This window comes from Panulirus ornatus, chromosome 10 (assembly GCF_036320965.1).
Source record: "Panulirus ornatus isolate Po-2019 chromosome 10, ASM3632096v1, whole genome shotgun sequence".
NCBI lineage: Eukaryota > Metazoa > Arthropoda > Malacostraca > Decapoda > Palinuridae > Panulirus > Panulirus ornatus.
This window is the reverse complement of record NC_092233.1, coordinates 1,180,864-1,194,661: the sequence shown is the minus strand read 5'-3', so window position 1 is coordinate 1,194,661 and position 13,798 is coordinate 1,180,864. Positions and strand designations below refer to the sequence as shown.

The 13,798-nt window shown below is 41.1% G+C and overlaps 1 protein-coding gene across 1 annotated transcript in view; it reads right to left on the bottom strand.

Moving 5' to 3' along the window:
• Positions 1 to 288: 288 nt before the first annotated feature.
• LOC139750718 (uncharacterized) overlaps positions 289 to 13,798 on the bottom strand; it is a 105,982-nt gene continuing 92,472 nt past the window's right edge. Inside the window, exon 6 of the mRNA XM_071665393.1 lies at positions 289 to 1,781. Coding sequence (XP_071521494.1) covers positions 1,135 to 1,781 — 647 coding nt within the window. The 3' untranslated portion in view covers positions 289 to 1,134. The remainder of the gene's footprint in view (positions 1,782 to 13,798) is intronic.

The following is a 13,798-nucleotide window of genomic DNA, read 5'->3' as shown; positions in this document are numbered from 1 at the left end:
CGCTCCAAAACTCTTGCATTTACCTCCCAAACCAACCCATCCATAAACAAATTAAACAACCATGGGGACATCACACACCCCTGCTGCAAACCGACCTTCACTAGGACAGTCACTTACCTCTCTGTCTAAGGTCTAGTCTGTGGATGGCTGAAGAGCATTTTAACTTTGTATCATGTCTTAATCGGTGAACTGGAATACTTTTATCCGTAAAATGGTGTGCTGGATATGTAATTTTTAAAGATGCTCATTAGCATACAACATGAAAAATTGCAAAGTTATAAACAACCCTTAGTTCTTAAATTTTATTATTTTCAGAATTACACATTCTCATTTGTAATGTCTAAAGATTTCAAAAACCTAAGTTTACTGGGTCTCCATAAAAAGTCCTGAGGGGAAAAAGCATTTTATAAAAACATCCAAAATAAAATCTAGATATCCTTATGACTAGAGAGACATGAGATGGTCTCAGGTACATTTTCCTCAATGAGTAATAACTACCAATAGGCCCATGTGACAAAACATACAAACCAGACAGCATTTAACTGAAATTAAAAGTCAAATGTCATTTCACACCCTGTCATACCAACAAGGTGGACTGATATTTGAATTAAAATTCATTATATAAAAAACTAAACACTTATATATTAATCTGCAGATTTACTGTACAAAAGAAGCTATATTTAAAAGTCAATTAACCCCAAAGAAATGAAAAATGCAAAAGTATTGGGGTCAAATATTAGGAAAAAAAACAAGGTATAACATCTGGAAAAACTAAGACAAATAGTGAAGATAGTAATGCAAATGTAACCTTCACACAAATTACTTACAATAATGCTATTTGTAAATACAGCTTTTAAGAACATGCTGATAGGGTGATGCCCAAAAATCAAAACTTTCATCCATTTTAAATCTGTCTAGTGAACAATCTTGAAATATATACAAATATCTTCCTCATCACATATGTAATTTAGATAACTAACATGACAATGAAATTCAATGAGCATGTTGGAATATACTAAAAAATTATTATATCTGGTTTTTGGTCTCATTTTTGTATATACAATTTTCTATATTTGACATTTTCTGTGCTCAATATCTACAGTATGCCCATCAACTGTTCCATTTTTCAAATAATCAAATGCTCCCCTCTACTTTCCTTTTCTTGTGTGAGAAGATTTGGCCCCCCCCTCCTTCACTACATCCATTACTTCTAGCCATAGGTACCTTAAAGTCCTCATACTTATGAGTATTCCCCTTGTTGGCTCGAGGTGACCGCCATAATGACAAATCCTCTCCATCATTTTTTAAGGACGTACTGCATGCAAAAGCTGCTCTTTCTACACAACAGTCTTTTTCTGTCTTTCCTTCAACATCTTCAATTATTCCTGACTTCCCAAAGATAAAATCACTTTTGCTACCATTTCTGTCAACTACAACAAGAGGGCCACCACTTGGTTTAACAGCAAAGTTATTACTCTGAGGAGATGTTACTTTATACATACTTTTAGAAACAAAATGAGTCTGTCCATTATGATGACTGACTGAAGTGACAGCCATATTTTTGCTTATATTCCTCTCACTGAAACCTGGAACTAGACTACGAGAAGCAGATGTGGAGGCTCTTCCCACAAAGCCAATGCTGGAGTGCTGGTTCTCATATTTTTCTTTAGTGCGTGATGGAGCCAGACCTAAAGAGTAAGCAAATGATTCTGTTTGCTCCTCTTCTTCTCGAGCTTCTATGAGCTGCTGTGTCATCAGTTGAGACCAGAATACTGGGTCATCTATGAAATATAATAAATAAATCATTAACATTTTGCTTACAGAAAGCCATAAAAGTTGTATCTGGTATGACATAATGCAAACTATCCATTTACATTCACTATGCTGTCTTAGCTGCACATGCAGTCTCCTCCAAGGAGACTTTGACAGTTCCTCACATTTCTCATTGCTTGTACCACAATTAGTCACATACTCACACTGTACTTCACCTTAATCAAGATTCTTCCATCATACTCTGTTCCCCTTGTCCACTCCTTTCTTTCAAAAGCTCCCTAATTTTCTGTGCCAGTTGATTCTGATTTGATGTAGGTGTGGTAAGAGTACATGTTTTCAGTTTATGGTATTCAATGGAATAATGTTTCTAATATTATAACCAACTGCCATTGATTCCCAGTCAAATGGATCAGGTACCCAATTACAGCTGGGTGAACTCAAGGTACTTATTTAAATGAAGAAGTGAGTGTGAAGTAAACATACACCCTCAAGCTTAGCAACTGAAAGCTCTGAATACTATATCATTGTGCACCTTACAATCTATTACACCTTACAATCTCTTTCCTCCAGTCATTCTTTGAATAAGACTAAACCATCTCTTTACTCTAATCTTCACTTCACAACTGCTTCCATCATATATCTACGGAAAAAAAAATTCACCTTACAGAAAATTCAACAACAAGCAATAATGGAACTATGCCTGATGAAAGTGTTTCATCAAGTGTGCCAAAGACAACGTATTAGCTTCAATATTTTCATAATAATAATATCGAACAATGACAAAGGTGTAAAAGAGAGTAAAGGAAGCATGTTTTGAAAATAATAAGGTTGGTAAAATGATATAGATCAGAAGACAAAATGTAAAAAATACATGTATATCGAAAGATGTAGTAATAGGACTAAAGGACACAGCATGAAATTAAGCAAGAAATTTTTTTAAAAAGATTTAAAGGATTAATTATACATTACAAGAGTGGTGAATGACTGGAATAAAAAACTGATGACATGTTTAATGGATAAAGCATACATAAATTAAAGTTAAAGTTGCATGACAGTAAAGAATGTTGAAGAGATAGGGGTTTGCTAGTGTAACATCCCTTCCCCAGACAGTACAAATGGGCAACTACAAATAAGAAATTACAAAAAAAAGTTACAAAAACCAGTGTTAATGAACAAAATCTGACATTCCCAGCATGTTGTAGAATGCAACTAAAGTGGGCAGGGCTGGGGGGGACCCCCATATTTTAAATTTCTAAAAAGTGATTGGTTCTCAGTGAATGTAGGTTTGCGGCAGGGGTGTGTGATGTCTCCATGGTTGTTTAATTTGTTTATGGATGGGGTTGTTAGGGAGGTGAATGCAAGAGTTTTGGAAAGAGGGGCAAGTATGAAGTCTTTTGGGGATGAGAGAGCTTGGGAAGTGAGTCAGTTGTTGTTCGCTGATGATACAGCGCTGGTGGCTGATTCATGTGAGAAACTGCAGAAGCTGGTGACTGAGTTTGGTAAAGTGTGTGAAAGAAGAAAGTTAAGAGTAAATGTGAATAAGAGCAAGGTTATTAGGTACAGTAGGGTTGAGGGTCAAGTCAAGTGGGAGGTGAGTTTGAATGGAGAAAAACTGGAGGAAGTGAAGTGTTTTAGATATCTGGGAGTGGATCTGGCAGCGGATGGAACCATGGAAGCGGAAGTGGATCATAGGGTGGGGGAGGGGGCGAAAATTCTGGGAGCCTTGAAGAATGTGTGGAAGTCGAGAACATTATCTCGGAAAGCAAAAATGTGTATGTTTGAAGGAATAGTGGTTCCAACAATGTTGTATGGTTGCGAGGCGTGGGCTATGGATAGAGTTGTGCGCAGGAGGATGGATGTGCTGGAAATGAGATGTTTGAGGACAATGTGTGGTGTGAGGTGGTTTTATCGAGTAAGTAACGTAAGGGTAAGAGAGATGTGTGGAAATAAAAAGAGCGTGGTTGAGAGAGCAGAAGAGGGTGTTTTGAAATGGTTTGGGCACATGGAGAGAATGAGTGAGGAAAGATTGACCAAGAGGATATATGTGTCGGAGGTGGAGGGAACGAGGAGAAGAGGGAGACCAAATTGGAGGTGGAAAGATGGAGTGAAAAAGATTTTGTGTGATCGGGGCCTGAACATGCAGGAGGGTGAAAGGAGGGCAAGGAATAGAGTGAATTGGAGCGATGTGGTACACCGGGGTTGACGTGCTGTCAGTGGATTGAATCAAGGCATGTGAAGCGTCTGGGGTAAACCATGGAAAGCTGTGTAGGTATGTATATTTGCGTGTGTGGACGTATGTATATACATGTGTATGGGGGTGGGTTGGGCCATTTCTTTCGTCTGTTTCCTTGCGCTACCTCGCAAACGCGGGAGACAGCGGCAAAAAAAAAAAAGAAAAAAAAAGTGAAACAGAAGGGGTCAAGAGAGGAGTGCTCATCCTCCTCAATAGCTCAAATTGGTGTGTCTCAATGTGTGTGAATGTAACCAATATGAAAAGAAAGGAGCGATAGGTAGAATGTTTGAGGAAAGGAACCAGGATGTTCTGGCTCTGAGCAAAAGAAAGCCCAAGGGTAAAGTGAAAGAGTGGTTGGGAAGAGTCTTGGGAGTAAAGTCAGGGGTTGGTAAAAGGACAAGAGCTAAGGAAGCAGGAGTTGTGGGAATATGTGAGAGAATGTAAGAAAGTATATTCTATAATGATAAGGGTAAAACTGAGAGTGGATGGACAGAGATGGATGATTATTGTTGCCTATGAGCAGAAAGATCATGAGAAGCAAGTGTTTCAGGAGCAGCTGAGTGTGTTAGCAGCTTTGATGCACAAGATTGGGTTATAGTGATAGGTGATTTAAACTGATTTAAATATGAAAGTGAGTAATGTGGCAGTAGAGGGTAAAATTGGTGTACATGGGGTGTTCAGTATTGGAAATGGAAATGAAGAGCTTGTGGATTTGTGATCTGAAAATAGATTGGTGATCAGGAATACCTGGTTTAAATAGTGAAAAGTTTTTATCGAGGATGTAAGGCACGTGTACGAGTAGAAAGAGAGGAAAGTGACTGGTTCTCAGTGAATGTCGGTATGCAGTCTGTTGTGGATGAGAGAGCTTGGAAAGTGTGTCAGTTGTTGTTCGCTGATGATACAGCGCTGGTGGCTGATTCGGGTGAGAAACTGCAGAAGTTGGTGACTGGGTTTGGTAAAGTGTGTGAAAGAAGAAAGCTGAGAGTAAATGTGAATAAGAGCAAGGTCATTAAGTACAGTAGGGATGAGGGACAAGTCAATTGGGAGGTAAGTTTAAATGGAGAAAAACTGGAGGAAGCGGTGTTTTAGATATCTAGGAGTGGATTTGGGAGCAGATGGAACCATGGAAGCAGAAGTGAGTCACGGGGGGGGTCTGGAAGCATTGAAAAATGTGTGGAAGGCAAGAACATTATCTCAGAAAGCAATAATGGGTATGTTTGAAGGAATAGTGGTTCCAACAATGTTATAAGGATGCGAGGCGTGGGCTATAGATAGAGTTGTACGGAGGAGGGTAAATGTGTTGGAAATGAGATATTTGAGGAAAATATGTGGTGTGAGGTGGTTTGATCGAGAAAGTAGTGAAAGGGTAAGAGACATGTGTGGTAATAAAAAGAGTGTGGTTGAGAAAGCAGAAGAGGGTGTTTTGAAATGGGTTGGTCACATGGAGAGAATAAGTGAGGAAAGATTGACAAAGAGGATATATGTGTCAGAGGTGGAGGGAACGAAGAGAAGTGGGAGACCAAATCGGAGGCGGAGAGATGGGGTGAAAAAGATTTTGAGCGATCGGGGCCTAACTATGCAGGAGGGTGAAAGGCGTGCAAGGAATAGAGTGAATTGGAATAATGTGGTATACCGGGGTCGACATGCTGTCAATGGATTGAACCAGGGCATGTGAAGTTTCTGGGGTAAACCATGGAAAGTTTTGTGGGGCCTGGATGTGGAAAGGGAGCTGTGGTTTCGGTGCATTATACATGACAGCTAGAGACTGAGTGTGAACAAATGTGGCCTTTGTTGTCTTTTCCGAGCGCTACCTCGTGTGCATGCAGGGGAGGGGGTTGTCATTTCATGTGTGGCGGGGTGGTGACGGGAATGATTAAAGGCAGCAAGTACGAATTATGTACATGTGTATACATGTATATGACTAAGTATGTATATATGTGTATACGTTGAAATGTATAAGCATGTATATGTGCGTGTGTGGACAATTATGCATATACATGTGTATGTGGGTGGGTTGGACCATTCTTTCATCTGTTTCCTTGCGCTACCTCGCTAACGCAGGAGACAGCGACAAAGTATAATAATAACAAGAATAATATATAAGTATACGAATGTAAGAAGGAGAGATGGTCAAAGGGCACTATTAGATTATCTGTTATTTGATTGGTGTGTAAAAGAGACTTTTGGATGTTAAATGTGCTGAGAGGGGCAGCTGGAGGGATGTCTGATCACTATCTTGTGGAGACAGAGGTGAAGATTTGAAGAGGTTTTCAAAAAAGAAAGGAGAATGTTTGGAGAAGAAAGTGGGGAGAGCAAGTGAGCTTGAAAAGGAGAGATGTATGAGAAAGTACCATGAGAGATTGAGTGCAAAATGGCAAAAGGTGAGAGCAAATGATATGAGGGGAGTAGGATTTATTCAGGGAAGCAGTGATGGCTTGCAGAAAAGATGCATGTGGCATGAGAAAGGTGGGAGGTGGGAAAATTAGAAAGGGTAATGAGTGGTTGAATGAAGAAGTAAGGTTGTCAGTGAATGAGAAAAAAGAGGTTTTTGGATGATTTTTGCAGGGAAGTAGTGCAAATGACTGGGAGACATATAAAAGAAAGCAGCAGGAGGTCAAGAGAAAGGTGTAAGAGTTGAAAAAAAGGACAAATGAGAGTGGGGTGAGAGTATGACTAAATATTAGGAAAAATAAAGTGCATAAGACAAGAGAACAAATGGGAACATCGGTGAAAGGGGCAAGTAGGGAGGTAAAAACAGGTAGTGATGAAGTGAGAAGTAGACAGAGGGAGTATTTTGAAGGTTTGGTGAATGTGTTAGATGACAGAGTGGCAGTAGTATGGTGTTTTGGTCAGGGTGGTGTGAAAAGTGAGAGGGTCAGGGAGAATGGTTTGGTAAACAGAGAAAAGGTAGTGAAAGCTCTATGGAAGACAAAATTAAGCCAGGTGCCAGGTTTAGATGGTAATGCAGTGGAATTTATGAAAAACAGGGTGACTGTGTTGTTGATTGGTTGGTAAGGATATTCAGTTTATGTATGGACCATGGTGAAGTGCCTAAGGATTGGGGGAATGCATGCATAGTACCTCTGTACAAAGGCAAAGGGGATAAAGGTGACTGTTCAAACTAGAGGCACAAGTTTGTTGAGAATTCCTGGGAAATTATATGGGAGGGTATTGACTGAGAGGGCGAAGGCTTGTATAGAGCATCAAATAGGGCAAAGCAATGTGGTTTCAGAAGTGGTAGAGGATATGTGGATCAGGAGTTTGCTTTGAAGAATGTATATGAGAAATACTTAAAAAACAAATTCATCTTTGCTTTGAAGAATGTATGTGAGAAATACTTAAAAAACAGATGAATTTGTATCATTTATGGATCTGAAGAAGGCAAATAATAGGGGTTGATAAGAGAAGCTTTGTGGACGGTTTAAGAGTATATGGTGTGGGTGGTAAGTTGCTAGAAGCAGTGAAAAGTTTTTACCTAGGATGTAAGGCATGTGTACAACAAGGAAGAGAGGAGAGTGATTGGTTCCCAGTGAAGGTCAGTTGGCAGGAAAGGTGTGTGATGTCCCCATGGTTGTTTAATTTGTTTATGGATGGGGTAGTTTGGGAGGTAAATACAAGAATTTTGGAGAGAGGGGCAAGTATGCAGTCTGTTGGGGAAAAGATTGCTGGGGAAGTAAGTCAGTTGTTGTTCACCAACGATACAACTCTAGTGGCTGATTCACATGAGAAACTGCAGAAGTTGGTGACTGAGTTTGGCAGAATGTGTGCAAGGGGAAAGTTGAGTAAATGTCAATAAGAGCAAGGTTATTATGTTCAGTAGGGTTGAGGGACAAGTTAGTTAAGATGTAAGTTTGAATGGAAAAAACAGGGGGAAGTGAAGTGTTTTAGATATCTGGGAGAGGACTTAACAACGGATGGAACCATGGAAGCAGAAGTGAGTCACTGGGTGGGGAGAGGCAAAGGCTCCGGGAAAGATAAAAAATGTGTGGAAGGAGAGAATGTTATCTCAGAGAGCAAATATGGGTATGTTTAAAAGAATTGTGGTTCCAACAATGTTATATGGTTCTGAAGCATGGGCTATAAATAGGGTTGTACAGAGGAGGGTGGAGGTGTTGAAAATGAAAAGTTTGAGGACAATATGCCATGTGAGGTGGTTTGATTGAATAAGTAATGAAAAGGTGAGAGGGATGTGAGGAAATAAAAAGTGTGGTTGAGAGAGCAGAAGAGGGTGTGTTGAAATGGTTTGGATATATGAAGAAAATGAGTGAGGAAAGATTGACAAAGAGGATATATATGTCAGAGGTAAAGGGAAGAAGTGGAAGACCAAATTGGAGGAGGAAGGATGGAGTGAAAAAGATTTTGAGTGATCAGAGCCTAAACATACAGGGGGGTGAGAGGCATGCAAAGAATAGAGTGAACTAGAACGCTCTGGTATACTGGGTCGATGCACTGTCAATGAACTGAACCAGTACATGTGAAACATCTGGGGTAAACAATGGACCTTCTCCCCCTCCCCCACCCTGTGACTCACTTCCGCTTCCATGGTTCCATCCACTGCTAATTCCACTCCCAGATATCTAAAACACTTCACTTCCTCTAATTTTTCTCCATTCAAACTTACATCCCAATTAGCTTGTCCCTCAACCCTACTGAACCTAATAACCTTGCTCTTAGAAAAACAAATGGATTTGTATTTGCATTTATGGATCTGGAAGAGGTATATGATAGGATTGATAGAGATACTTTGTAGAAGGTTTTAAGAGTATATGGTGTGGGAGGTAGGCTGCTAGAAGCAGTGAAAAGTTTTCACCAAGGATGTATGTTGTTTGTACAAGCTGGAAGAGAGGAGACTGATTGAATGTCAGTCTGCAGCAGGGGTTTGTGATGTCTCCATGGTTGTTTAATTTATTTATGGATGGGGTAGTAAGGGAGGTAAATGCAAGAGTTTTGGAGAGAGGGGCAAGTATACAGTCTGTTATGGATGAGAGGGCCCGGGAAGGGAGTCAGTTGTTGTTTGCCAATGATGCAGTTTTAGTGGCTGATTTGTAAGAGAAACTACGGAGGTTGGTGACTGAGTTTGAAAAAGTGTGGGACAGGAGAAAGTCAAGAGTAAGTGGGAATGTCGGTTTGCAGCAGAGGTGCAGCAAACTGGGGTGCATGAGGTCTCCATGGTTGCTTAATTTGTTTATGGATGGGGTTGTTAGGGAGGTGAATGCAAGAGTTTTTGAGAGAAGAGCAAGTATGCAGTCTGTTCTGGATGAGAGGGCTTGGGAAATGAGTCAGTTGTTGTTCGCTGATGATACAGCGCTGATAGCTGATTCAGGTGAGAAGCTGCAGAAGCTGGTGACTGAGTTTGGTAAAGTGTGTGAAAGAAGAAAGCTGAGAGTAAATGTGAATAAGAGCTAGGTTATTAGGTACAGTAGGGTTGAGGGACAAGTCACTTGAGAGGTAAGTTTGAATGAAAAAAAACTGGAGGAAGTGAAGTGTTTTAGATATCTGGGAGTGGATTTAACAGCAGATGGAACCATGGAAGTGTTAGTGAGTCACACAGTGGGGGAGGGAGAAAAGGTTCTGGGAGCATTGAAGAATGTGTGGAAGGCAAGAACATTATCTCGGAAAGCAAAAATGGTTACCTTTGAAGTAATGGTGGTTTCAACAATGTTATATGGTTGCGAGGCATGGGCTATAGATAGGGTTGTGTGGAGGAAGGTGGATCTGTTGGAAATGAGATGTTTGAAGACAATATGTGGTGTGAGGTGGTTTGATCGAGTAAGTAATGTAAGGGTTAGAGAGATGTGTGGAATTTTACTGAGTGTGGTTGAGAGAGCAGAAGAGGGTGTATTGAAATGGTTTGGTCACATGTAGAGAATGAGTGAGGAAATATTGACAAAGAGGATGTATGTGTCAAAGGTGGAGGGAACGAGGAGAAGTGGGGGACCAAATTGGAGGTGGAAGGATGGAGTGAAAAAGATTTTGAACGATCAGGGCCTGAACATGCAGAAGGGTATAAGGCATGCAAGTAATATAGTGAATTGGAGCGATGTGGTATACCGGGGTCGACATGCTGTCAATAGATTGAACCAGGGCATGTGAAGTGTCTGGGGTAAACCATGGAAAGTTTAATGGGGCCTAGATTTGGAAAGGGAGCTATGGTTTTGGTGCATTACACATAACAGCTAGAGACTAAGTGTAAATGAATGTGGCCTTTATTTTCTTTTTCCTGACACTACCTTGCGCACATGCGGGGAGAGGGGGGGGTGCTACTTCATGTGTGGCGGGGTGGCAAAGGGAATGGCTAAGGGCAGCAAGTATGAATATGCACATGTGTATATATGTATCTGTCTGTGCATGTATACGTATGTACTCATTGAAATGTATAGCTATGTATATGTGTATGTGGGCATGTATGTATATACATGAGTATGTGGGTGAGTTGGGCCATTCTTTCGTCTGTTTCCTTGAGCTACCTTGCTAATGAAGGGGACAGCGACAAAGTATAACAAAATAATAATAATAATGCTTTCTCTTTTATTATCCTCTGTCGCTGTCTCCTGGGTTAGTGAGGTAGTGCAAGGAAACAGATGAAAGAATGGCCCAACCCACCCACATACACATCAACACACGCACATCTACATACCTATAATACCTATAATCCCTGGGGATAGGGGAGCAAGAATACTTCCCACGTATTCCCTGCGTGTCGTAGAAGGCGACTAAAAGGGGAGGGAGCGGGGGGCTGGAAATCCTCCCCTCTCGTTTTTTTTTTAATTTTCCAAAAGAAGGAACAGAGAATTGGGCCAGGTAAGGGTAGTCCCTCAAAGGCTCAGTCCTCTGTTCTTAACGCTACCTCGCTAATGTGGGAAATGGCGAATAGTTTGAAAGAAAAGAAAGAAAATACCTATAATAATAATAATAATGATAATATATCTTTTTCTTTTTCATACTATTCGCCATTTCCCGCGTCAGCGAGGCAGCGTTAAGAACAGAGGACTGGGCCTTAGAGGGAATATCCTCACCTGACCCCCTTCTCTGTTCCTTCTTTCAGAAAATTAAAAAAAACTATATATATATATATATATTTGTTTGTGGCATGAGAAGAGTGGGAGGTGGGTTGATTAGAAAGGGTAGTGAGTGGTGGGATGAAGAAGTAAGATTATTAGTGAAAGAGAAGAGAGAGGCATTTGGACGATTTTTGCAGGGAAAAATGCAATTGAGTGGGAGATGTATAAAAGAAAGAGACAGGAGGTCAAGAGAAAGGTGCAAGAGGTGAAAAAGAGGGCAAATGAGAGTTGGGGTGAGAGACTATCAGTAAATTTTAGGGAGAATAAAAAAATGTTCTGGAAGGAGGTAAATAAAGTGCGTAAGACAAGGGAGCAAATGGGAACTTTAGTGAAGGGTGCAAATGGGAAGGTGATAACAAGTAGTGGTGATGTGAGAAGGAGATGGAGTGAGTATTTTGAAGGTTTGTTGAATGTGTTTGATGATAGAGTGGCAGATATAGGGTGTTTTGGTCGAGGTGGTGTGCAAAGTGAGAGGGTTAGGGAAAATGATTTGGTAAACAGAGATGAGGTAGTAAAAGCTTTGCGGAAGATGAAAGCCAGCAAGGCAGCAGGTTTGGATGGTATTGCAGTGGAATTTATTAAAAAAGGGGGTGACTGTATTGTTGACTGGTTGGTAAGGTTATTTAATGCATGTATAACTCATGGTGAGGTGTCTGAAGATTGGCGGAATGCGTGCATAGTGCCATTGTACAAAGGCAAAGGGGATAAGAGTGAGTGCTCAAATTACAGAGGTATAAGTTTGTTGAGTATTCCTGGTAAATTATATGGGAGGGTATTGATTGAGAGGGTGAAGGCATGAACAGAGCATCAGATTGGGGAAGAGCAGTGTGGTTTCAGAAGTGGTAGAGGATGTGTGGATCAGGTGTTTGCTTTGAAGAATGTATGTGAGAAATACTTAGAAAAGCAAATGGATTTGTATGTAGCATTTATAGATCTGGAGAAAGCATATGATAGAGTTGATAGAGATGCTCTGTGGAAGGTATTAAGAATATATGGTGTGGGAGGCAAGTTGTTAGAAACAGTGAAAAGTTTTTATCGAGGATGTAAGGCATGTGTACGTGTAGGAAGAGAGGAAAGTGATTGGTTCTCAGTGAATGTAGGTTTGCGGCAGGGGTGTGTGATGTCTCCATGGTTGTTTAATTTGTTTATAGATGGGGTTGTTAAGGAGGTGAATGCAAGAGTTTTGGAAAGAGGGGCTAGTATGAAGTCTGTTAGGGATGAGAGAGCTTGGGAAGTGAGTCAGTTGTTGTTCGCTGATGATACAGCGCTGGAGGCTGATTCATGTGAGAAACTGCAGAATCTGGTGACTGAGTTTGGTAAAGTGTGTGAAAGAAGAAAGTTAACAGTAAATGTGAATAAGAGCAAGGTTATTAGGTACAGTACGGTTGAGGGTCAAGTCAATTGGGAGGTAAGTTTGAATGGAGAAAAACTAGAGGAAGTAAAGTGTTTTAGATATCTGGGAGTAGATCTGGCAGTGGATGGAACCATGGAAGCGGCAGTGGATCATAGGGTTGGGGAGGGGGCGAAAATCCTGGGAGCCTTGAAGAATGTGTGGAAGTCGAGAACATTATCTCGGAAAGCAAAAATGGGTATGTTTGAAGGAATAGTGGTTCCAACAATGTTGTATGGTTGCGAGGCGTGGGCTATGGATAGATTTGTGCGCAGGAGGATGGATGTGCTGGAAATGAGATGTTTGAGGACAATGTGTGGTGTGAGGTGGTTTGATCGAGTAAGTAACGTAAGGGTAAGAGAGATGTGTGGAAATAAAAAGAGCGTGGTTGAGAGAGCAGAAGAGGGTGTTTTGAAATGGTTTGGGCACATGGAGAGAATGAGTGAGGAAAGATTGACCAAGAGGATATATGTGTCGGAGGTGGAGGGAGCGAGAAGTGGGAGACCAAATTGGAGGTGGAAAGATGGAGTGAAAAAGATTTTGTGTGATTGGGGCCTGAACATGCAGGAGGGTGAAAGGAGGGCAAGGAATAGAGTGAATTGGATCGATGTGGTATACCGGGGTTGACATGCTGTCAGTGGATTGAATCAGGGCATGTAAAGCATCTGGGGTTAACCATGGAAAGTTATGTGGGGCTTGGATGTGGAAAGGGAGCTGTGGTTTCGGGCATTATTGCGTGACAGCTGGAGACTGAGTGTGAACGAATGGGGCCTTTGTTGTCTTTTCCTAGTGCTACCTCACAGACATGAGGGGGGAGGGGGATGGTATTCCATGTGTGGTGAGGTGGCGATGGGAATGAATAGGGGCAGACAGTGTGAATTGTGTGCGTGGGTATATATGTATGTGTCTGTGTGTGTATATATATGTGTACATTGAGATGTACATTGAGATTAAATTTTAGGGAGAATAAAAAGATGTTCTGGAAGGAGGTAAATAAAGTGCGTAAGACAAGGGAGCAAATGGGAACTTCGGTGAAGGGCGCAAGTGGGGAGGTGATAACAAGTAGTGGTGATGTGAGAAGGAGATGGAGTGAGTATTTTGAAGGTTTGTTGAATGTGTTTGATGATAGAGTGGCAGATATAGGGTGTTTTGGTCGAGGTGGTGTGCAAAGTGAGAGGGTTAGGGAAAATGATTTGGTAAACAGAGATGAGGTAGTGAAAGCTTTGCGGAAGATGAAAGCCGGCAAGGCAGCGGGTTTGGATGGTATTGCAGTGGAATTTATTAAAAAAGGGGGTGACTGTATTGTTGACTGGTTGGTAAGGTTATTTAATGTATGTATGA